The sequence below is a fragment of the Cinclus cinclus genome, chromosome 26 (assembly GCF_963662255.1).
Source record: "Cinclus cinclus chromosome 26, bCinCin1.1, whole genome shotgun sequence".
Lineage (NCBI taxonomy): Eukaryota > Metazoa > Chordata > Aves > Passeriformes > Cinclidae > Cinclus > Cinclus cinclus.
In genome coordinates this window covers 5,886,897-5,909,245 of record NC_085071.1, presented here as the reverse complement: position 1 = coordinate 5,909,245, position 22,349 = coordinate 5,886,897, and the positions used below count along the sequence as shown (strand labels likewise).

Genomic DNA, 22,349 nt, shown 5'->3' with positions numbered 1-22,349 from the left:
ATCTGATCTTTAACGTGGCTTTAAAATAGCAAAAGCAGCTTTGAAGGGTTGAGGTTCTTGAGAATCTGAGAGATTCTGCTCTCCCACAGCTCTGAGCAGCTCTCCACACATTTTTTGGGGAGAGAGGAGAGAAAACCACCTTCCCAACTTTTCCAAGCAGCCACTGAAAACCGACTTTTCGAAACTTTCATCCCAACACCTCAAAGAGCTGGAGGGTCTCCCTTCCACAGGCAAGGGGTAACCAAGCAGGGAGAAGGTCTGTGGGCTTCAGCTCCTGGGCCAGCTGAGGTGTGTCAGAGTGCTTCATGCTCAGGGGGTTTCAGAGAGAGAGGGCATGCACCGAGCCTTACAGGACACCGGAGGAATTCCGGAGCCGACGGATTATGGACCAGAAAGCCAAGAAAGCAATTGCAGGAGGGAAGAACCACGCTGAGATAACCAAGGGATAGAAACAACCTCGATGTCAGCGCTGCAAAACATCTGTTGCAAAGCGTGAAGGAGCAGGAGGAGGAGCAGGAAAACCCTGAAGGCTCTCCCTGGAGCTCGCTGTAAATCATGCTGCTTTCAGCAACAGCCGTCGGGCAGCCGGAGCACGGAATGCAGCAGCTTGAACAAGACATATCCAAAGCAATTAACATCCCAGAGACCCCCAGGGAAACGTGGAACACTCTCCAAAACACGCTCCAGTCCTGGCCAGCCCCTGGCTAATCCTGCTTTGTCCCCCTGGTCATGGATCTTGTCCAGCCCAGTGGTTCTGATCACTGTCAAATCTCAAGGATTTGTGAAGGAGATGACCTCAGCTCCACTTGCTGAGGTCTTAAAACTAAAGGGAACACAACCCTTCCCTCTCTCCCTGGATAAACGCTGCCAGGTTTGCTGCAACATCACCAGATCTGGTGATTCCAAGTTCTTGGTTTGCTTTGGATCTGTTTTCTCCAGCTCCTGCCCATCTGGATAATGACCCACGCTGGTCACCCAGCCACTGCATCCAAACTCCCCTGGGTGGGTGGGAAGACTCTGATTGCATCAAGCCTTACCTCTACACGGGTCGTTCTTCACTAAGAACTCATCCAGGGCCATCCATCCTCCACCCACACGGACCATGACCGTGCTCCGCAGGATACGGACCAGCCGCAGCTGCTGGGAATCGCCGAACTGTGGGGCCAAGGAAAAGGTCAGGGAAAAGGGAACAGCCAGGGGAATGTGGCTCCTTCCCTCCCCAGGCTGCACCAAAGGCTTTCATCCACCTGCTTCACAGTTTTAAGGCTTGTCCAGACAGGTGCTTCTGGGATTTATTCAAGGGAATACCAATTGATGAGGAGTTTTCCTGCCTGGTTTGTAGATGATGCAATCAGCCAAAACCCTTTCGTTTTAAAGATATCTTTTTAGAGCAAGCAATTTTAGGATTTGGGGGTTGGATGGGTTTTCTTAGCCAGAACTGTATCTCTTTTATATTTTTTTTTTCTTTTTTTGTGAAGGAAACAGAGGCTGGCAATGCCCTGACCCTCCTGGTGCAGCCCACGTGGGAAGGAGCCAGCTGATTCAGCAGGACAAGCTGAGCCAGACACCACTGATCACCACCAAGTCTGAAATCCAGGGACTCCCCTGAGCCTCAGACTTGACCCCACCAGCCACAAAGCCCCTGCTGCAGCAATCACCCAGTGAGGATGTTTGGATGAGTGCAGAGTGATGGGAATCCAGGCAAGAATCCCCAGCAATGTTGATTAGTGATTGCGATGTTCATTAGTGGTTTGAAATGCCTGTGATATCAAAAAAGTGCACCCCAGATCAAAAGCATGTGTTTATAAAGGTCCCCTAAATCTCCTGGACACCCAAGCCCAGGCTCCTGGGTGCCTGCCAGGATTGGGAGGGACATGGAGAGTCTGGCTTGGATGTGGCAGATCTGCATCCAGGTCTGCAGAGCACCTGCTGGGATGAGAACCAGGTTTTGGAAGCAAGACCCTCTCCAGAATGATTAAAAAAAAAAAGTGTGTGTGGGAGGGAAACCCAAACAGGAACATTTTCTGTGGGTGGAGATGCAAAAAATAAGAGATTCAATGAAAACAGAGAGTGCAAAGTGACTGGGATGGGTCAGGGCAGAAGGTGACATCTCTGACCCGCAGGGATATGGGACCTGGACCATTGGGGGATCTCCCTGCTCCAGGGTCCTACCAAGCTGTCCTTGTCTCAGTTGAAGAGCTGTCACTGTGCTCAGAGGCAGGGAAGGGATCAGGGAAACTTTTTCCCTCTCTCCGGGCTCTACATGAGGTGTCGTTCAAGAGCCAGCCCCAGGGATGAATCAATTTTCATTATTTTTCAGTTTTTGTTGAAAACATTTCTATAATCACTTCCTAAATTAAAGCCAGAGCTCCCAGGACTCATCCACTTCCAACATCCAAGTTTGTTTCATTCTGGGCACCTTTAGGGGCACCTTTTTTGTAGGCACCATCACTACATGTGAAAAAGAAGCTTTTTTTATCTGGGCAGAGGCAGTGGGGACATCAGAGGGACACAGGGTGCTCCAGCCCTGTTCAAAAGGGGGCTGGGCTTATCTCAGGTCAGGACACTCTCATGATACATGCAGGTTCTGGGAGGGGAGCCTTGCCCCAGTGAGGAGTTACTCAGTGGGAGTAGCAGGGATGAGGGTTTAGTTGTCCTACAGGATTGCTCAGCGCTCTCATTCCATGGTGATTGCAGTCCAAACCCACCCCGAGCCTGGTGCAGGTTGTACCCCCTGGGCTGGCTGTGCCCCTCAGGAGAACACATCCATCTGTGTCCCAGTGCCATGATGCCCCAACATATCCAGGAGAGGAACCCAGAGAGAAAAATTTTGCCAAATCCTACTTTTTCCATTGAATTTTTTCATTTTTTTTCTGCCCAATCCTTTTTTTCTTTTTTTTTTGGGGGGTGGCACTCTGTACCAGGCTCTGCTGAGCAGTGCTCCCAGATCACATCCTCCCACAGCACCACAGGACAGAGCAGCATCACAACACACAGAGCTATGATGGTTAAAAAAATTCCAGAGGTGAGAGACAGCACCACAAGGTAAACTGTACCTGATTGCCGAGGAAGAACTATGGAGGGAGAGGGAATGGGGAGAGGGGAGGAAAGTCCAGAGGAAGAGGAGGGGAAAGAAAAACAAGAAAAACATTTATGGGATTAACAGTGCAATAATAATGAAATCTGTTAACTGCAGGAGTTAGAAATCTGGGGGGGGTTTGGGCTATTTGGGGGGAAGGGGAAGGTCTGGGGGCTTGGGGCTGGTGCTGCTGGAGGAGGATCAGCTCCTCCCAGCTGGAGCATCAACCCCAAACCCAGCTGGGGCAGCAAAGTGGGAATTCTGCCTCCACTTCACCTTGTGAAGGGTTTGAAACATAAACAGCAGCTCGTTACAAAGAGATTCTGTCAGGAAATTATTCTCCCTTCTTCGGGAGCCAGCTAAGAAAAACACAGGCGTAAGGTACACTCATCCAGGAGGGGAACTTCAAGGGCGGCTCCAGCTGAGTGAATGCAGCATTTCACAGGGCCCCCGGGCTGCCTGCCCCAGAACAGGGACACTTTTATGTTCTCCCAGTTCAGGGAACGCCCTGGGGCCGAGGATGGAGCTGGGAAAACACATCCCAGCCACTTCCTCCAGTGCCAGGGGATGAGGTCTCTGCCTCACCCCGGGTCCCCCCCGCCCCGTGCCAAGCTGGGCACCCCCTGGGTGATCCCCCCCTCCCTCACTGGGAAGGGGGAGCAGGATTTGGGGAGGTTTCCATCACCCTCTGCCTTACCCGGTATTTGTTCTCGCCGATCTGCTCCACTTGGAATCTCTTGGCACACTTGCACTGGGCCACTTGCCTGGTGACCTGTCACCACCAACACGAGAGGTGAGGAACCAGGATTTTGGGAGTATCCCCCAGTACAAACCACTGCTCAGATAAAACAGCCCCAAACAGCTTTTCCTTCTAAAACACGCTCAGTTCCAACCAATTAATTCAGCTCAGCACCACCAAAACCCCCTTTTAATCTAATTTTTCTCTTCCCCACTGCCAACCCGCAGCCTGAACCTGCTGAGCACCCCTTGTTTTTTGGTGCTTCACCTCATCCTCGATTTTGTCAGCATCAGTGGTGGGTCTGTAGGCATCCTTGTTGGGATGGAGGGCAGCCACAAACTCATAGTAGTCAATGTAGCCGTCACCGTCGCGGTCAAAGATATCGGCCACCGCTGTCATCTCCAGCTTCGTGGTGGGGAATTCTGGAAGGAGAAGGAAGTGAGGAAAGGATAAGCTCCTCAATCAGGATGATGCAGGAGCAGCAAGGTTGTTTTCCAGGCTGGTTCCAGGGACTCACTGGAAGCCAGGATGCCGTCGATGAACTCCTGCCGGGTGATTTTCCCGTCCTGGTCCTTGTCGATGCGCCGGAAGAAATCCATGACCCGGGATTTCTTGTGGTTCATCCAGCGCATGTACTTCTTCCTCCAGACATCAAAGTCAAAGTTTGCAAACTCTTTCAACTGGAAGGAAAACCCAAGGAGAGTCAGTGAGGGAAATCTCAAAGAAGCAGCACCCACAGAACCACCCCAAACCCTCTTTGGGTGAGCTCCTGGTGCTACCGCTCCCTGCCCGCCCGCCTTGGAAGGTTTATCTGGATTTCTCCAGACAATTCCCAGTGAGGGGCTGCCCAAACTGAATTCCCAGCACAGGACACACAGCGGAGCTGACAGCCAGCACATGGATTGTGCATCCCAGGAGCTCAGGATGCAGCATCCCCCAGGCTGCTGTGGGGACACACAGGCAGGGAAGATCAGCTACGGGCACACAGACAGACACACACCCCCTCTGCTCAGCCTTCTGGGGATGCTTCCTCACCCCAGGCACTTGCCAGGGAGGAATTCCCACTGCCAGCATCATGGATCTCCCCTCTCCCCTTCCCTCTGAGCAGCCAAGAAGGGATTCCTTTCTCATCTTCCAGCTCTACAAGTCCCAGCCTCAGACCCTCCAATTTAAACACCTTTCTTATCTCGCCACCCCAAAAAGACCCCCATGACCCCCACAGCTCAAGCAGCTCACACCAAGGTAAGACAACAATTTTAAGGTTTTTTTTTTTTTTTTGGTCTCTCTCTAAACATTCTTGGGGTGAAAAGCAACAAAGCAAAAACATGAATACGAAGGAACTGAACTGACCTACAGCAAAAGCAACAAAAAACAAAAAAACCACTCACTTCTGGGCATAGCTGCTTTGTAAAGCATAAATAAAAACAAAAATGACATTAGATGGTTGGATAAAATAGAGACAGTAATTGTTAAACTAATTACTAGGAGGAAAGCAGGGCCTGGCTGTCATTAACTCTACAGATACCAAATACAGCAGCACAAAGCTGGTTAATGTGCAGTTAATTACTTAATTACCAAAGGGGTTTTAGCCTTAATATTTTAGGAATATTTGATTTCTGGAAAGGCAGCAGGAACTGTCTGCAAGAGCTGGGGCAGCACTCATTTAAAATGCTTCTTGCAACTCTCTGGGGATGAAATCCCAGCTGCTGCCCAGAGCAGCCAGGGGCTGTTACCTCCTCCAGCCTGTCCAGGGCATCATTGAGCTTCCTCTGCCTCTCCAGGGCCAGCAGCCAGACCTGCTGCCAGCGTGCTGAGAGCTGGTTTATCCTGGGATTCTTCGTTTCTGACTGGGAGATAATGGGCATGCTGGGGGGAGCAGCCTGCCCCAAGGATTTCCCTGGAAAAAAGGGAGAGAAGTTGTTGGAGGTGCTGTTCAGGGGTGCAGCGAGTGAAGAGCAGCAGTGAAATTTTTTTTTGCTTTTTTTTTTTTGTTTGTTTTGTTTTGGTTTGGTTTTTTTTGGGAAAGAAAACCTCCTTTGGCCTTGCTGGCTGCTGTCCCAAGGGATGCAGCGTGCCCAGGTAGGAGGACAGGGTGACAGACAGACATCCCCCAGCACTCAGGAATTCACACTGGATTCTGGCTTCAAGAAACCACATAAAAAGACCAAAAAAACTTTGCCCCAAAGCAACTGGAGAGGAGAGGAGAGGAGAGGAGAGGAGAGGAGAGGAGAGGAGAGAAGAGAAGAGAAGAGAAGAGAAGAGAAGAGAAGAGAAGAGAAGAGAAGAGAAGAGAAGAGAAGAGAAGAGAAGAGAAGAGAAGAGAAGAGAAGAGAAGAGAAGAGAAGAGAAGAGAAGAGAAGAGAAGAGAAGAGAAGAGAAGAGAAGAGAAGAAGCAGTGCTGGCCTGGGAACAGCACACCCAGCACAGTTTTGGGAAATGCCACCTGGATTCTCCCCTCCTGACAAGGCTCAGCCGCCTTCCTGGTGGCTGTTAGTGCAGGATGCCTTATTAATTGATAATCACAGCTAATTAGCTTCCTAGGAATTTCATTTCCTGCCATCCTAAGACCAAAAGCAGACTCACTGTTGCTGCGGGACTTGTCGATGAAGGGTCCATGGGGAGGCTCAGTTGCTTTTCTTTTGTAAGTTTTTGTCACCCGATCCACATCCGGCTGTTTCCGTGTCATCTCCTCCATAAAGGACTGAAAACACAAAAAGGATAAAAAAACCCCTTATGCAATGTCACCATTTTTTGCTTTCCAGCCCTCACAAGGGACATGCCAGGCCTGTAGAGGGAGGTGAGTATCAAGCACCAGTGACTGGGGATTGTGGCTGAGCTGCTGCTCGGTGCTTGAATTTGCCAGAGCTAGAGATCATCCCTAGGCTGGTTTTGCTCCAGTTGGGTCCCACGCTGCTTTAATAGGGAATTCCAGGAGAAGTCAGTGCCTCCTCCACCCAGGGAGCCAGGGGAAACCTCCCTCCCCTGACCCTCTCCCGAGCTCAGCTCAGGGCTCACCTGGTGTTCAGAGATGAGCGCTTTGACCTGATCAATATTCTGGGGCATGGGGTCCTGGTCCCGCTGGATCAGGGTGGTCTCAGCCCACTGGATCCAAGCCAGGAGCTCCTCCAGAAGCTCTGCATTGGCCACCAGCTCGGAAAGCGCCGACTCCAGTCTCTGCTGGTGCTGCTTTGCCCATGTGAGAACCTGTTGGAAACATGGGGTGACCATCCAGCGTGGGAAACCTGGATCAGGACCCACCACTCTGTGGCCATCCCTGGAAGCACCACCAGCCTGGAGCTCACCCTGCAGCACTCACCTCCTCGAACCTGGCTCGGATGATGGTGATCCAGTGCTTGATGGTGGTGATGCAGTCGGGGTGGCAGGCACCCAGGATGACCTCGCCCATCCCCACGGCCGCATTCACGTCCACCCTCTTCTCCTCCACTTTCTTCATGAACTCCTGGAATCCCCAAAGGAATTACATATAAATTGTATATTCCCCCCTCTAAACTTGACCTGGGTTGTGTTTTGGAGCTCCCCCTTACCTTGTGGGCATCAATGAGGGCCTGCAGGGCCTCGGCATCGTCTGGCAGCGCTCCCCGAAAACGCAGGGACTGCTCTGCTTCTGAGAGCCACTCCAGCAGCATGTGCACAGCTGTCCTGAACTCCTCAGCCTGCAGCAACAACAGCACAGGCTTCTGTCAGCCCTTCACCTCCCCAAACAGCCTGCTGGATTCGCTCCTGGCAGCTGGAGTGACAACAAGGCTGAAAAGGGCTTTAAAAGTACATCAAAAGGGGCAAAAAAAGCCCTGTTTGGGGCTGGGGTTTGGGCTGCTGGGTCCTGCAGCACTCATGCACCTCCCTCCCCTTGGCATCAGCTGCACTGAAGAGGGAAATGTTTTTAAAAACAGCACAAATGCTGTATCCTGAGCAATTTGGCACCTGGGTAGCTTATTCTGTAAATTGCCTGCCTGACGTAGAAGCTGCTTAAGAGCCTTTGACCTTCTTGGGTTTTTTTTTTTTTTTTTTTGTTTTTTTAGCTTCAATCGAATCTCTCTGGACACTGGCAAACACCAGCCTGGCCTGTCTGATCACTGCTGTGCACATCAGTGAGATCTTTCCTTTCCTTTCTCCCTTATCAAACCAGCCTTTATCTGCTCATTGTTTTTTTTTTATTTTTTTCCAGGAAAACAAACCAGGACCAAACCTCTTCCCCGAGCTTGATGTGACACAAACCTGGAGCCCAGCAAAGCGTCCCGAGAGAGTTTCCAGCCCCGTTTTTTCTCCTCACCTGCTTCAGGGCCTGTTCCAGGCGGGTTTGTTTGGACACAGACAGCTTGCACACCGTGTCCCAGCGGTTGCTCAGCTCCTGCAGCTGCACCTTCACCCAGGTGGTGTCGTCCCGACTGTTCTCGATGAGCTCCCGGCCCGAGCGCTTGAGCACCTGCACCGTCCCCGTGCGCTTCCCCAGCTCCTTCTGGAACACCTGGATGGAGACAGCACGAGCTGAGCAAGGTTAGGCAGCTCCACTCCTGTCACCTTCCATAATGTGAAAGTTTTTCCCGTTTTTTTTTTTTTTTTTGCTGTTTTTCCGCTCTTTATCCACTGCAGGAAAGCAGGACACGCGTTCCTGCAGCAAAGCACCAGCCCTGTGTTTGTGCTTTGGCTCTTGGGGAGGACAAGCCCCACTGAGGTCTTGGAGAAGAGCTGGGGAAAAGTGCTCTCACCTTGTGAGCATCCATTAGGTTCATGACCAGATCCAGGTCCCCGTGGACAGGCTGGTCCTCAGCTAACTGGGGCTCCACCTTGTAGAGCCAGTCCACCAAAGCCTGCAGTGCATCCATGAACTGCCCAGAGAACAGAAGGGCCTCTTCCAGCTTGTGCTGCCTGGAAAACAAACATCCCAGGGAACTTCCATGAGCAAACTCACCTCCTTTTTGTCACATCCCAGTGACCTCCAGCCACCCCAAGAAATCCCTGTGGCACTGCTGGTACAACCCTGGGGCTGGGCTCACCTTTCCACAGATTTTCCACACACCGTGTCCCACTTATCCCGGACTTCTCCCAGCAGATTGTCCAGCTTTTGGGTGTCATCTGCAAGCAAGGCTTTTTCTTTGAGGGCTCTGCCTGTCCTGATAGTGGTGTCATAGACAGGCTGCTTCCCACCCAGAGTTTTCTGGAACTCCTGGGAAATGGAGAGAAAACAAAACTGCTTCAGAAAGCCTGACCTTGGCTCTGAGGATTCCCAGATTTCCATGGCAATGGGAAGCATGGACATGCTTTTCTCCTGTCCTGGCAGAGGAGATATTGCCCTGCTCATCCTCCCAACAGAGCCCCTTCCACCCCAGCACCAGCCTGGTTTTGGCAGAGCTTCACCTTGTGTTTGGAGAGCTGGAGCTTGATTTTGTCAGGATCATTGGAGATCTCAAGCTCTGAGTCCAGGTGATTCTCTGCATCCTCCAGCCAATCAATCAGCTTCTTCCAGGCTTCGTGGAACTGCAAGGCAACACGAGCAAGCCTGAAACTTCACACTGGTGGTGTCCCCAGTCCCTCTGTGGTCCTGGGACCTGCTGCTGGCCATTCCTTGGGGTCTGGCACACCCTTCCCACCTGCTTGGCTCTCTTCCTGGCATCATCAAGAGCCCGTCCCCGCTCCACCGAGCGCTGCACCACCTTCTCCCAGCGGGACTGGACGCTGACCAGCAGGTTCTTGATCAGCACCACGTCCTGTTTCTGGCTGAGGAACTTCAGCTGGTTCCCAGTCTGATCCAGCTCGATGATGCGATCCCGGTGCGCGTTCACCTCGTTGGCGAACACCTGCCGACCACAAAGGGTGTCCCACGTGTCACAGGAGATGGATGTGACCTCGAGAAGCCACAGGGGAGGTGAGGAGCCACCCTGGTCCTCTCCATCCCAGGGATGGAGCCCTTGGGTACCTTGTGCTCATCGATCTGGGCCAGCACCGCGGCCAGGATGAGGCTGGGGGGGGGTGCAATGTTCAGGCTCTGCTCAGCCAGGGTCAGCCAGTTGATGAAATCCTGTAGGGAGTTCTGGAAGTCCGTGGCCAAGGCCAATGCCTCCTCCAGCTTCGCCTGTGGCAGCGGGGAGGGAGAGAAAGAGAGGAAAAAACACAACTCGGTGGGTGAGAGCTCTGATCTGCAGACAGAGGCAGCCTTTGTGTCCCTGCAACAGGAACCTCATCGCCCTGGCCTGGGAATGCCACTGCTTTGCCAAGGGGAGGGGGCTGCAGTGAAAGGCAAGGCTTTCTCTCCAAACAAGAATGGTCCCTGAAAGGGGAGATCTTCCTCAGCACACGTCACCCTCAGCTTCCTGGGAAAGGGATCTCCGTGGGGACGGGGCTGGGTGGATGGGGGATGATATTCTGGTGGCAGCAGCTGCAGTGCTGTAAATTTATTCTGGGCCCAGGCCACCACAGCCCTTGTTTTATCTCATCCCTGGCCAAAAGCTGAGGATAGAGTCAGCTTGGAGCAGGGTTTGGCTTGACCAACAAAGCTTGCCTTTGAAAGCTGCAGGAGGCTTCTTCCCACCCCCCTGAATTAACCCAAAATGCCATTTCATTCTCATTTTCTGTGTGATTTAACCAATGCTGATGACTATCTACAAAAAAAACCCCACGCTAACAGCTTGACACCTGAAAAAAAGACTCAACCTTTACAACCAAGGGAGATGGATTTTAAAAAACCCAACTCCCAGCTTCATGTGGGAAAGCAGAGTGGGGAAACAGGGGGCAGCTGCTGTCAGACCATGGGGCAATGCTGGATGCATTTTTCCCTCAACATTACCTTTCTCTCCTCCATCTTGGTGCTGACCAGACACCATTTCTGCTCCAGCAGGGCCACGCTCTGCTCTGTCTTAGAGCCAGAGCTGGAGTCGTCACGGTTGAGCAACATCAGCCTCCCCTTGGCCAGCAGCTGGCTGTAGACATCCTCCTTGGCTTTCAGCTGGCTGTACAGCTCCTGCAAAGAGCCACCAGCAAAGGGTTAGGCAGAGAAAAGCTCAGAGAGGGAACATGTTGTGCTGCAAAGCTCCAGGTGATGGGAACATGAGGTTGAGGACAGTGACAGCAGAGCGACACTTTGAGCTGAGAAAAGGTGGTTAAAGCACCCTGATGGTTGTTCCAGGCATCAAGTGCAAAATGATCTGTAAGAGGAGACCAGAGCAGCCTCTTTTCCCCATCACACACAGAAAGGAGAAGTTTTGATGCTGATATTTGACAGGAACTTGTTGGATTAAAAGCATTGGAAAAAAAATTAAATATAAAAAAGATCTCTCCTGAGAAATTACCATGTGGGCATTGAGCTGTTCCCGGGCAGTTTCTGGCAGACCTCCTGTGGGTTTTGATGCTGACAATTGGCTCTCCATCCTCGTTAGCCACAGGAGGAAGTCTTCAATCTCACCATGGAAACCCTGAGCCTGTTCGGGAACAGAGAATCGGCCCCGGATCAGATGACATCAGCCACCATTGATCATGTGCCAGGGGTAAGGCTGTGTTTGCTTTGAAAGCAGATAAAGAGGCAGAGCTGGATGTGCCAGCATGTTCAGGAGGGTGAGACGTGGTGTATCCACAACCCACAGGTGTGCCTGGTCCCCACTGTGCTTCTGGGCAGGCACTGAACCGCAGGAGTTACAGAAAAACTTCCCTAAAAACATCCCAGCGTCACCCCAACTCTTTCCCCCCTTCATTCCTCCCTAAAACAAAAGGGGAAGTGGCACCCCACTGCACAGGGGGGTGTTCCAAATGCCTCTTGCTGACCTGCTGGAGCGTGGACTGCAGCTGCTGCTCCCTCTCCTCTGTCTTCTGCAGCACAGATTCCCAGCAGGAATTCAGCTTCTCCAGGCGGCTCCGCAGGCTGCTGGCATCATCCCCCGCACTCGACTCCAGCAGCTCGTTCCCTGCTTTGTTCACTGTCTCCACGGTCGCCTGGTGGGCCAGGACGTCGTTCTTCAGCACCTGCACGAGGTGGGCAAATGTTGGACACCTCTCCTGAACACCTTGCCCGCTCCCAACAGCTCAAATCCTTCGTGAGGAATTGAGTCCTGCCACGGGAACGGGCTAAAAATGTATCTGGAGTGGGGGGAAATACTCACGTGGTGCTTTGCGAGCTCGACCTCGATGACTTTTGGGTCCCCGTTGATGGGTTTTTGGGCATCCAGCAGCTCCTCGGTGTGGGTCAGCCAGGCCATCAGCTCTGCCAGGGCGTGCTGGAACTGGCCCAGTGCCAGCAGGGCGGCTTCCAGCTTGTGCTGGGCAAGGACAGGGATGGAAAAGGGGAGTTTTCAAGGGTTGGGGAGCACCGTGCTGAGTTTCATCTTGTGACAGCCCCAGGTGTTCACTCTACCTGTCTGTGAGCAATTTTCTCGCCCAAGTTCTCCCAGAGATGTTTGAGCTCTGTCAGTGGTTCCTTGATGATGTCTCTGTCTGTCTCATCTGTTGCCTTTTTTAGCATCAGTTCACCTTGGTGATTAAGCTTTTCCATCTCAATCTGCTGCTGGTAAACCTCCATTTTAAACTCCTGCCAAGACAAGCAGGACAAAAACCAGAAGTGAGTGAATCACTGGAGCTCTCTGAGGCGAAGCAGCGCTGCAGAACCGGTCCCTCCCCTCCCAGGTACCTTCATCTCGTTCATCTGCTCCTTGACCGTGCTCAGGTCGGTGCCCACAGGGGACATGTTGCACAGTTTGATCACAGCATTGTCCAGCCAGTCAAACATGGCCTGGAAGGAGCAAGGACAATGTGATAGAATGGCAAAGTGTCCCCCCTGGAGCTGGTCAGGGGATGAAGATGTTCCCTCCACCACCCCACAGCCATGAAACTCGTGGTTCCCTCTTGCTTTCCCTCATCCTGCTGCTCAGAGCAGGAAACAAGATTTGGGAAGATCAATGCCATCAAATATCTGCTCCTCCTCAGAGCTGTGGTTGAGCTCAGGCTGCCTCAGAGCCTGCAGACACTCGCCCAGGAGATGTTTCCAGCTTTAAGGAAGTGCAAATCCCAGCACAACTCCAGGGAGAAGGCTCACAGTGGTGTTCCCAAGGTCCACCCACTCCACACCAGCAGCCCTGCATCTTACTTGGAGCGTGTCTTGGTACTGCACAGCTGACTGCATGGCTTCCTCCAGCTTTTCCAGCCTCTCCTTCCACGTTTTGTTTAGGTTTTCCCATGCGTTGTTCATCTGCGGAACACAGGATTGCCCACAGGATTTGTCAGGCTCCTCAACCACAGCTCCCACCTGATTTTATCTGGAGGGGAAGCTGCTGGCTCTCCCTACCTCATCAATGCTCTTTTTCACTTCTGGCTTCTCAGTCTCACCACAGGCAAAGATTAGGTCGGTCCCGAGGAGGCGGATGAACTCCAGCTCTTCATGCAACCCGTCTGTCTCCTCCTTGATAGTCTGCAAAGGCACAGCCACAGAGGAAAAACCTTCATGATCAAACCCTCTTCCAAAATTGCTCCATGAGCAGAAGGGTCCTTCCTGCTCCAGTGTCCTTCACCTTGGCCAACAACCCAACTCCAAACCCCAGGAGCAGGTGACACAGAGAGCAGGTGGCCAATTTTGTCACCACCACCCTGGTCTGCTCCCACCTCTGGGACTAAAATAAGAACATCTGTATTTAGCTGTGAGCCTGAACTGTCCTGGCTGAAGATGCTGTTTACAGGAGATGTGGTGTTTACAGGAGTGAGGGTTTGGAGGCTCAAAAGGTGCAAACCAGAGTCAGAATGGTTATGAAAAGGGAGCAGTAAAGCTAAACTTAGCAAAGCATAAAGAAACATCCTTGCTCCTCAAGGCCTGAGTCAACTCAAATCCACCTGAAATGTATTTTAGCACTTACTGAAGCAACCAGCAACACACAAATCCAAGCACTTATCTCTGGTCTGCCCAAAATCTAAATATACTCTTCCCATGCCAGCCAGCCTCTGGTTTGGTTTGGGAGCAGAGCCCTGGAAGCTTCCACATCACTTCAAGCAAATGGGAACAGAGCTCTGACCACACAGAGCTCTGTGTGCTTCCCAAAACAGCAGCAGATAATGTGATTTAAGGTGAAGGATACATGAAATCCACTTCTGGCTTTTTTCCTTGCAGCTCCAAACTGCAATGGAAATAACTCTTCATAATCTGACTGACCTCCTACAGAACTGATTTCCTCTGGCCATGGTCATGATCTAAGATCTTCCCAATTTAGCAGATAAGCTGAGGGCAGACAAGCTCCAGACTGGGGAACAGCCCCATGGGTCTCACCTCTGCTGCTTCCACCTGCTGCTTGATGATGGAGGGGTCAATGCCTGGGCTCTCCAGGTCGTGGACAATGTCCTGGGTGTCCTTGATGGTTGTCAGGAGCGCTGCCATGTCATACCAGAACTTCTCTGCAAGCTCCAGGACATCAAGGAACTTCATTTCACGTTCCTCAGTCCGAGCTTTGATGTCTTCCCAGAAGAAAACCATCTGATCCAACTTGTCCTGGATGACTGTGGAAGGAAATTAAAAGTATTCAGCGAAGAAGGAAATTTTGGCAATGTAAGAGCATTTTGAAAACACTCAGAAGCAGCCAACAGAATATCCAGAGGGGAATAAAGATGGCCAGGACTATCAGAGCATTAACTCTGGGAGATGCTGAGGAACGTGAGAAACTCCAGCTTGCAGAAAATCCTTTATTTATGTGCAAGCTCGGGGCAAATTTGCCCACACACTCTCCCTCCAACAAACCTCTGTTCTGGCCACCTCTAGCATGAAGTCCCTGCTCACTCAGTCCATGAGCTGCCTGTTGAGCTGCCAAGGAAGGTGCCAATTAGTGCCAATTGTGCTGATGGGTTTTTTGTGCTGGGGGATGTCCCCCCTCCATTACATGCTGAACTGACATCAACAAATCCTGTCCCAGGGGCCACCAACAAGAGGCCAGCTGGGCTGTGAAGCCACAAATGCTTTTTTTCTCTTCTGACTGATGTCACCCTGTCTGTTCCAGATGGAAGTAAGCACATCCATCCATCCATCCATCCACTGGACTCATCCTTCCCCCTAAAGCCAGCAGAAACTCCAAAATCCATCCAGAGGACTCAACCTTGGTCCTAAGTCCAGGAGAACCTCCAAAATCCATCCAAAGAACTCAACCTTTGTCTTAAGTCCAGGAGAAACTCCAGAATCCATCCAGAGGACTCAACCTTCATCTTAAGTCCAGGAGAACCTCCCAAATCCATCCAGAAGACTCAACCTTCATCTTAAGTCCAGGAGAACCTCCCAAATCCATCTAGAAAACTCATTCTTCCCCCTGAGGCCAGTAGAACCTCCAAAATACACCCCTGGGACATCAAAGCCCCCCCAGCAGTGACGGAGCCATGGTTTGGGAGTGGAAGCAGGATGCTTAAATCCACCCAGAGATACCTTTGGCTGCCAGGTCCTTGTCTGCTCCCTGGGAGCGGCCGATGAGCTCCTCCCCACGGCGTTTCAGGGCCTCGAAGGAGGGCTGCAGCTTCTCCAGCTCCACCGTGGAGTTCTTGTTCTCGCTGATGCACTCCCGGATCTTGTCGACCTCGGCGGGGATGAGGGGCGGCAGCCGCAGGCGGGAGGAAAGGCTCTCCAGGGTCTCCAGCATGGGCTCGATCTTGTCGTGGAACTGCAGAGGAGCAAAGCCATTAGGGCAGGAGGGATGGGACAGAGGGACACCACGGAGCCGCAGGCGCAAGCCACCAGCACGGAGAGGGGATGGACAAAGCCTGCGACAGCAGCAATGGCACCTCTGCAGCAGCCATGGCACCCCTGCAGCAGCCACGGCACCCCTGCAGCAGCCATGGCACCCCTGCAGCAGCAATGGCACCCCTGCAGCAGCCATGGCACCCCTGCAGCAGAAATGGCACCCCTGCAGCAGCCACGGCACCCCTGCAGCAGAAATGGCACCTCTGCAGCAGAAATGGCACCCCTGCAGCAGCCATGGCACCTCTGCAGCAGAAATGGCACCTCTGCAGCAGAAATGGCACCCCTGCAGCAGAAATGGCACCTCTGCAGCAGAAATGGCACCCCTGCAGCAGAAATGGCACCTCTGCAGCAGAAATGGCACCCTTGCAGCAGCCATGGCACCCCTGCAGCAGAAATGGCACCCCTGCAGCAGCCATGGCACCCCTGCAGCAGAAATGGCACCCCTGCAGCAGCCACGGCACCCCTGCAGCCTCCTGCTCACACCTGTCCTGCTCCTGCAGAGCCCACAGAGCACCCACAGACACTCACAGAGCCACCACCAGCACCTGTGACCCTAACACAGCAGCAACTTGGATTCAGCCCTAAAAGTTCATGCTTTTTTTTTTTTTGGGTTTTTTTTTTGCTGCTGTCTTGGTTTTGGTGGCTGGGCACAAAACCTCAGTGCTGGTTGAGGGAATAGCCAGGCAAAAAATGCTGCTGGAAAAGCGCCCGTGTTTGGTGATGATGGGAATCTCCAAACTGAGAAACCCATCCCAGTTTTCAGGATCAGTGGGAGCTGCATGCGGGTGGGGAGGAGCTGCAGCCTCAAAAGCAGAACCAGAAAGCCAGGAGTGAGGGAAGGAGGAGGTCTAGCAGGGTTTATTGTTGGGTTTATTTTAAAGAGAAGTCAACTATGGCCTTAAAGATCCCAAACTGTCTCTGCTGGTGGGAAGGACAGCTCAGCACCAGGGCTGCTCTTGTCCCTCTCCCAGTTCCTACTGGGAACACCCTAGTGCAGGTGCCCACCAAATCCCAGGCTCTCCCAGCAGAGAGGGGCTCTCGGTGCAAAGTTGATCAGGACAAGCTGGCTTAGCCAACAAGCAGGAGCAAGCCAGCACATCCAGCTGGAGCAGTGTGAACCCCTCCAAAAGTAAAACCTCTGCTCTGCAGGAAGCATTCCCAGCAGAAGCTGAGACCAAGCAGCAACTCAAGGAAAGCCACCCCAAAAAAAAAAAAAAATAAAAAAGTGATTCCAGGCCCCATCCCCGGCATTAATTTTGAAGCATATTCTGCTGAGCTGTGCACGGACCAGAAATGAAATTCTGGGTGTAAAATAGAATCAGGCCGGGAGGGTAAATGAACATCTGTGGTGGGGGGACTCGCTTACCTCCGAAATCTGCAATGGTGGGGCGCAGTCAACACAAGAATGAAATGGGACCATGTGGGGAGGACGGGCACAGGCAGCAACACACACAGACAACACATTCCACAGTGGGAGTGAGAGATGAGAGGGGAGGGGAATGTGGAGGGAGGGGGGAAAAACTCGGAGTTAATACAAGTGCAAACCAAGAGAAGTGACTACACAATACAGGAATTGAGAAAATAAACACCCAGGACGTGACAAAAACCAACTGCGCTATGGTAACACGGGGTGAAATGAAACATAACTGGGGGTCATCAACCCTCAGCAGCAGGAGCACTTCACCCCCTTTCTGCACTTTAGCACCTCCAGTCTCTGCCTTTCCTTTCCTATTTCTCCTCCTGCACTCACCCACCTCCTCAGGAGATGCCCAGACCCTGGAGACATCCATTATTTCTCCCATACAAAGCATCCCATGGCCGCTCGCTGCACTCACAGCTTATCAGAACTGAAAATTATCTCTTCAAGCTCTTTCAAGAGGCCCTTCCAACCTTGGGCAGATGCCAGAGGAGCCCCTTTGAACCAGCATCATTACTGAGGTTGTAAAAATTTACAACCCTATTTACTGTGTGAAGCCTCAAATCCTTCTCCTCTACTCCCACAGCCAGCAGGAAACTCCCCTGGAAGTGCTGACCACCTTATGCCTTATAAAGGGGTTTTACAGGGGGAATAAAACGTCATTCCAAAGCACGTGGGGGAAATTGGGAAGATCTCCCAGGGGTCTGTGAGAGGAAGATTCCCTTCCCTGGCACCCTGGTGTACCTGGGTGGATTGTGAGAAAGCCTCGTCGAGTGCCAGGGCTCGCTGGCAAACCTCCTCCTTGATTTTGGCATACAAAGCCTCAGCCCTGGAGTATTTTTCCTGCACCATCTCCCCTTCCTCGGGGTTGAGGTCCTTGAGCTGGGGCCCGATTTTCAGCAGCTTGTCGATGTGAGGTTTGTGTTCAGCGATGGACTCTCTCAGTTGCTAGGGAATAAAGGGAGGGGGGGAAAAAAACACATTTGTTTAGAAATCTGCTGCGAGCCGCTGCCTATTTATTCCAACCAGCACTCCAGGAGCAGGGATCATATCTGGGAGGAACTCACAGCCTGGATTTCATGCCCCAGCATCTGCCAAGCACATGGCACTCGGCTCTTCCCAACATGGCTATGGCAGAGCACCTGGCACGGGTCCTTCCCCAGCCTCTGACCCCTCCCCACAGCTCCACGGGGGACCCCACTGGGAAATTTTTTGCTTTGCAGTCTCTACCCTAAAAGCACAAAGTGTTTTCTTTCCTGCCACGAGCAGGAAGGAGATTCAAAAGCAGCCAGGTTTCCTTGGGAGCAAGCTGAATTTTGGTAAGGACTGCTCCAACATAACAAGGGGATTTCCATGTGGCAGTCTTCCATTACGCAAGCAAACTCCCCAAAAAGAACAGAAAAGGGGGAGAAAGAGGAGGAAAATTCAGAAGAAGAAGGTGCTCTTGCCCTCTGTTGAGGGCAGAACTGATGGGCAGGAGGTACAAACTCTGCATCCTCTTACCCTCATGTCATCCTGCTGCTGCTTGAGCTGCTCGTGGTCGATGGCTGGGGGTGGCAGCTGGGAGATGAGGGCTTGGGTCTCCTCAATCCATGGGTTCAGCTCCTCGTAGGTCTCCCAAAACTGGTTGACCAGGACCTGGGCACGCTCCAAGCGGGCGTAGCGCTCCGAGTTGAGCTGGCTCACAGCTTCATATTGCTGCACCAGGGACTCAGTTTTCTCCTAAAAATAAAAGGGAGAAGAGTCATGGGGAGGGATGCAAAAAGGCCCAGGAAAAGGGCTGTGAGCTGGAAGAGAAGGATTTGCCTTTGGTGGCCTTCCACATTGTAATTCCAATTAAAGCAGCCTCGGGAATCCCCCCTTCCCCATCCCCAAACCTTGCAATAAAAACGGGCAATAAAGGAGAGTCATAAATGTAAAGAGATTTCTGCTAATGCTGGTGGGAATTACTGAAGATGGAGTAATTTTAAACTCCTTCAGCCCCTGCAAGGGCTGAGGATTTGCCTCTCTGCTCTCTCTGCTGCAGTAAATAACAGAGTTCTCACCTGGAGAACAGCTTTTTGTTCCTCTCCACAGGTCCCGAAGATCTCATTGCGCTGGCTGAACAGCTCATCCATGGAGTCTTTGTGCCGGATGATGTCGATGGAAAACGCCTGCAGAAAGAGAAAGGGGAGAACTCAGAGCTGAGCCCCACCTCTCCCCAGCCCATCCACAGCATCCTCCTGCCAAAGAGACCCGGCAAAAGTCCTGTGGCAAACTGAAAATCTGGCTGGGAATGCAGATTCCTGCCTGCTTTCCTCATCTACACCAAGCTCTCTCTTTCAAAACAGCTCTCAGGGTCCTCACTGAAGGAAAAGCTCCATCATCCATTTGTTAGTGAATGTTATTCCACAAAATGATGCTCTCCAGAGCTGCATCCACCAATAACTTTGCCATTCCCAAGGTCCATGAGATTAACAGTGGGAAGCTGAGCTCAATTTAACTTAATGCTCGATGGTTCAGTCCCCCCTCTCTTATAACACTGTCTTATTTTCCTTTTCTTTTTCTTTGATTTTAAATCCAATAAGCCTGTGTGCTGCTCTGATTGCCCAGGCAAAGGGAAGAAAAGGGCCGTTTATTTAAAGTACACGTTCTTTCAGGCATGAGCTCATCTCAAAGATATATAGAAAAAAAACCAACAACCCCTCCAGCACCTCTTTGTTCCATGTCTGGCTGCTGGGAGGGAACTGTGGAGTCCCTCACTGCAGGGAACAATGAGCAAAAAGCAAATGGAAACCACCCTCATTAATCAATATATACATTTCTCTAAACCCTTCCTGCTGCCAGCACCGGTGAGACCCTGGCAGAGCTTGCTCTGGTGGCCACAAGGAAAGGCTTTCATCAGAGCAGCTCTCCCAAGGGAGACCAAAGCAAAGCACCCATCAAGCCCTAAGTAGCTCCTGTAAACAGACTGGAAGCTTTTTCCTTGGGAAGCCCAACATTTGGATGATTCAGAGCAATTTTTTCCTTTGTTGTTTCTTTTTTTTCATTTTTTTTTCCCCTTTCACATCTCAAGGCCAAGTGTTGAATTTCTCCTGGGTGCTCTGAGCTCAGCATTGCACACTCCAGGGTAGAGCTGCTCCCCCAAAATGCATCCCATGACCCAAAGTGGACCATCCCTCCTTGCTGCCCACCCCACCCAAGCCATCAGGGAGTGCACACAGACCTTCTGCACCTGCAGCTGAGCCGTTGTCTGGTCCTGCTCCAGGCGGATGGGACCCAGAGCCATCAGCTTCCTCTTGGTCTCAGCCACCCAGGCCAGCTCTGCATCAGCTGCCTGCTCATACTGGCACGGGGGAGAGGAGGGGCAGTGGTCAGTGCTGGGCAGCAGGATGGAGCACACGGAGAGCTGGGGACAGTGGGAGGCACAGAGGGACCCAGAGGGACATGGGGACAAACACCTCATTCTGGTGTGTGAAGGAGAAAGGGACACTGAGGTGGGGCTCAGGTTTCTGACTCCATTATGCCCTTGTAGCTCCTGCAGCTGGTTTTGGAGCAGCCACCTCTCCCTGCACCCTCCCTGCCTGCAGGGAAAGGGACATCCCTATCAACAGGAGCATTTCCTCTGCTCCACCGTGGAGAACTGACTCCATGGAGTGAGGACAGCACTCCACAGCCTCCAGTCCATGCAGAACAAGCTTTTTTTTGGGGGAGGACTGTTGACCTGGAACAAATCCTTGTGCTCTCCCAGTAGGGAATGATGCTTTCCCAGCTTTGACAGTCACCTGACACCAGTTTTGCACCATCTCCATCACCCCTATGGGCAGAAGCTCACAAACAGGACAACACAGTGCTGCTCCAGAGTTATCCCATCCCAAAAACACACACCAGGACAGGTCAGCCACCATCCCTACTGCCACATGCTACTGCTGGGGTCCATTTCTTGGCATTCCCAATGGGATTTGCCCTTCCTGTCTGGCTGTGCTTGCCATCCTTCCCCATGCAACAAGCTGTGCCCGGCCGCTCGTTCCCCCTCTCCCAAGAAAACCCTGCTAGGGTTTATCACTTACCTGCTGAGACCTCTGAATAGCAGCATCTATTTCTTCCACCCTCTGTTTGATGGTGTCACTGACCAGCTTGTATTGCTCGTTGGTGTCTGACACGAGCTTGTCCAGCCCCTCCCTGGCTCTCCAGGGAACCAGCTCCAGCAGAGCCCGGCTCACCTCGTTCACCGTGTCCAGGACGAGCCTGTGCTCCATCACCTCCTTCTTCAGCTCCTGTGGAAGGCACCCATGGATGTGTGTCCTTCCCACCTCCTCCCCAAACACAGAACCCCCACCCATCCCCACCCCGTGGTGATGCTCTCCCACCTTTTGCCGCTGCTGGAATTGGGGGATCTGCTCTCCAGCAGGGGATTGTGCCCCGCTGGAAGCCAGCTCATCCTCCACCTTGCTCATCCACCCAGTGAGCTCCTCGTGGGTGGACTGGAATTTGGTGGCCAGCTGCCTGGCCTGCTCCAGCGTGCGCAGGGCCTTGGAGCTGGCGGCGGTGATGTCGGAGTAGCGGGTCTTGATTCCATCCAGCTTCTCCTGGATCAGCAGCACCTCCTCCCCTGAGGGACAGCAGCAAGGTGAAAATGATGCTGGGCTCTAGGGGCTTCAGGAGCCACCCCAGGAGGCTTCAGCAGCCACTTTCTCTGTCCTTCCCCCTTCTAAACAGTGAATTCCAGACTTGTTTTTCTTTGTATTAATGTGACTTCAGCCTGTTTTTATTTAGAGTGGACATTTCCCATCACCATAACATCCACCTCATCCCTGGGATGGGATGGGATGGGATGGGATGGGATGGGATGGGATGGGATGGGATAGGATCATGCTGCAAAGCCCGGCTTTGCCACAAACCTCAAATCCAGCCTAACTCAGTTCTCAGCGACGACTCACTGCTCCAAGAAAGAAAGGGTCAGTTCACCCCTCACTGCTGTTTCCAAGAGGACACAGAGCTGCCTGCCAAATCCTTTGTAATCACTCTTCCTGCTCCACAGCTCCCACAAGGACACGGGGCTGTACATCTGCTCTGAGCAGACCACATCTGAAGGAAACGCAGCGCCCCGACCTCTCTTCCCACTCATAAACATAAACTCACACCCACGTGGCAACAGCCACAACTGCTCAGTCTGGGAAAGCAATATTAGGAGAGGGCTGGGGGTATTTTTAACCTCTTTTCCATGTGATTTAACAGCTGGCTGCAGTGAGAAAAGCCCCCCTCAGCACTGAGCATCCCCACAGCAGCAGTGGGAATCACCAGCTCCCCAAGATGTGAGGCTGGGATTTTGGGATCAAGCAAATCCTAAGATGGAGTGTTTGTGGCTTAGCATCCAAGCCTGGATGCAAACCAGCTACTTTGGGAGTTTCCAAAAGGAAATGAAGACCTG

The 22,349-nt window shown here is 52.3% G+C and overlaps 1 protein-coding gene across 1 annotated transcript in view; it reads right to left on the bottom strand.

The window, feature by feature from the left end:
* MACF1 (microtubule actin crosslinking factor 1) overlaps nt 1-22,349 on the bottom strand; it is a 135,701-nt gene that overhangs the window by 5,757 nt on the left and 107,595 nt on the right. Inside the window, exons 59-90 of the mRNA XM_062509220.1 lie at nt 21,289-21,530; nt 20,989-21,195; nt 20,145-20,264; nt 18,985-19,092; nt 18,443-18,661; nt 17,684-17,887; nt 16,889-16,897; nt 15,211-15,442; nt 14,074-14,300; nt 13,105-13,227; nt 12,907-13,008; nt 12,451-12,552; nt 12,178-12,351; nt 11,927-12,082; nt 11,592-11,789; nt 11,123-11,251; nt 10,621-10,794; nt 9,754-9,909; nt 9,428-9,634; nt 9,195-9,314; nt 8,834-9,003; nt 8,546-8,705; nt 8,110-8,304; nt 7,364-7,492; nt 7,135-7,278; nt 6,834-7,022; nt 6,402-6,519; nt 5,552-5,715; nt 4,336-4,498; nt 4,086-4,240; nt 3,777-3,851; nt 1,038-1,155 (exon numbers count right to left, since the gene is read on the bottom strand). Coding sequence (XP_062365204.1) covers nt 1,038-1,155; nt 3,777-3,851; nt 4,086-4,240; nt 4,336-4,498; nt 5,552-5,715; nt 6,402-6,519; nt 6,834-7,022; nt 7,135-7,278; nt 7,364-7,492; nt 8,110-8,304; nt 8,546-8,705; nt 8,834-9,003; nt 9,195-9,314; nt 9,428-9,634; nt 9,754-9,909; nt 10,621-10,794; nt 11,123-11,251; nt 11,592-11,789; nt 11,927-12,082; nt 12,178-12,351; nt 12,451-12,552; nt 12,907-13,008; nt 13,105-13,227; nt 14,074-14,300; nt 15,211-15,442; nt 16,889-16,897; nt 17,684-17,887; nt 18,443-18,661; nt 18,985-19,092; nt 20,145-20,264; nt 20,989-21,195; nt 21,289-21,530 — 4,989 coding nt within the window. The remainder of the gene's footprint in view (nt 1-1,037; nt 1,156-3,776; nt 3,852-4,085; nt 4,241-4,335; nt 4,499-5,551; nt 5,716-6,401; nt 6,520-6,833; nt 7,023-7,134; nt 7,279-7,363; nt 7,493-8,109; nt 8,305-8,545; nt 8,706-8,833; nt 9,004-9,194; nt 9,315-9,427; nt 9,635-9,753; nt 9,910-10,620; nt 10,795-11,122; nt 11,252-11,591; nt 11,790-11,926; nt 12,083-12,177; nt 12,352-12,450; nt 12,553-12,906; nt 13,009-13,104; nt 13,228-14,073; nt 14,301-15,210; nt 15,443-16,888; nt 16,898-17,683; nt 17,888-18,442; nt 18,662-18,984; nt 19,093-20,144; nt 20,265-20,988; nt 21,196-21,288; nt 21,531-22,349) is intronic.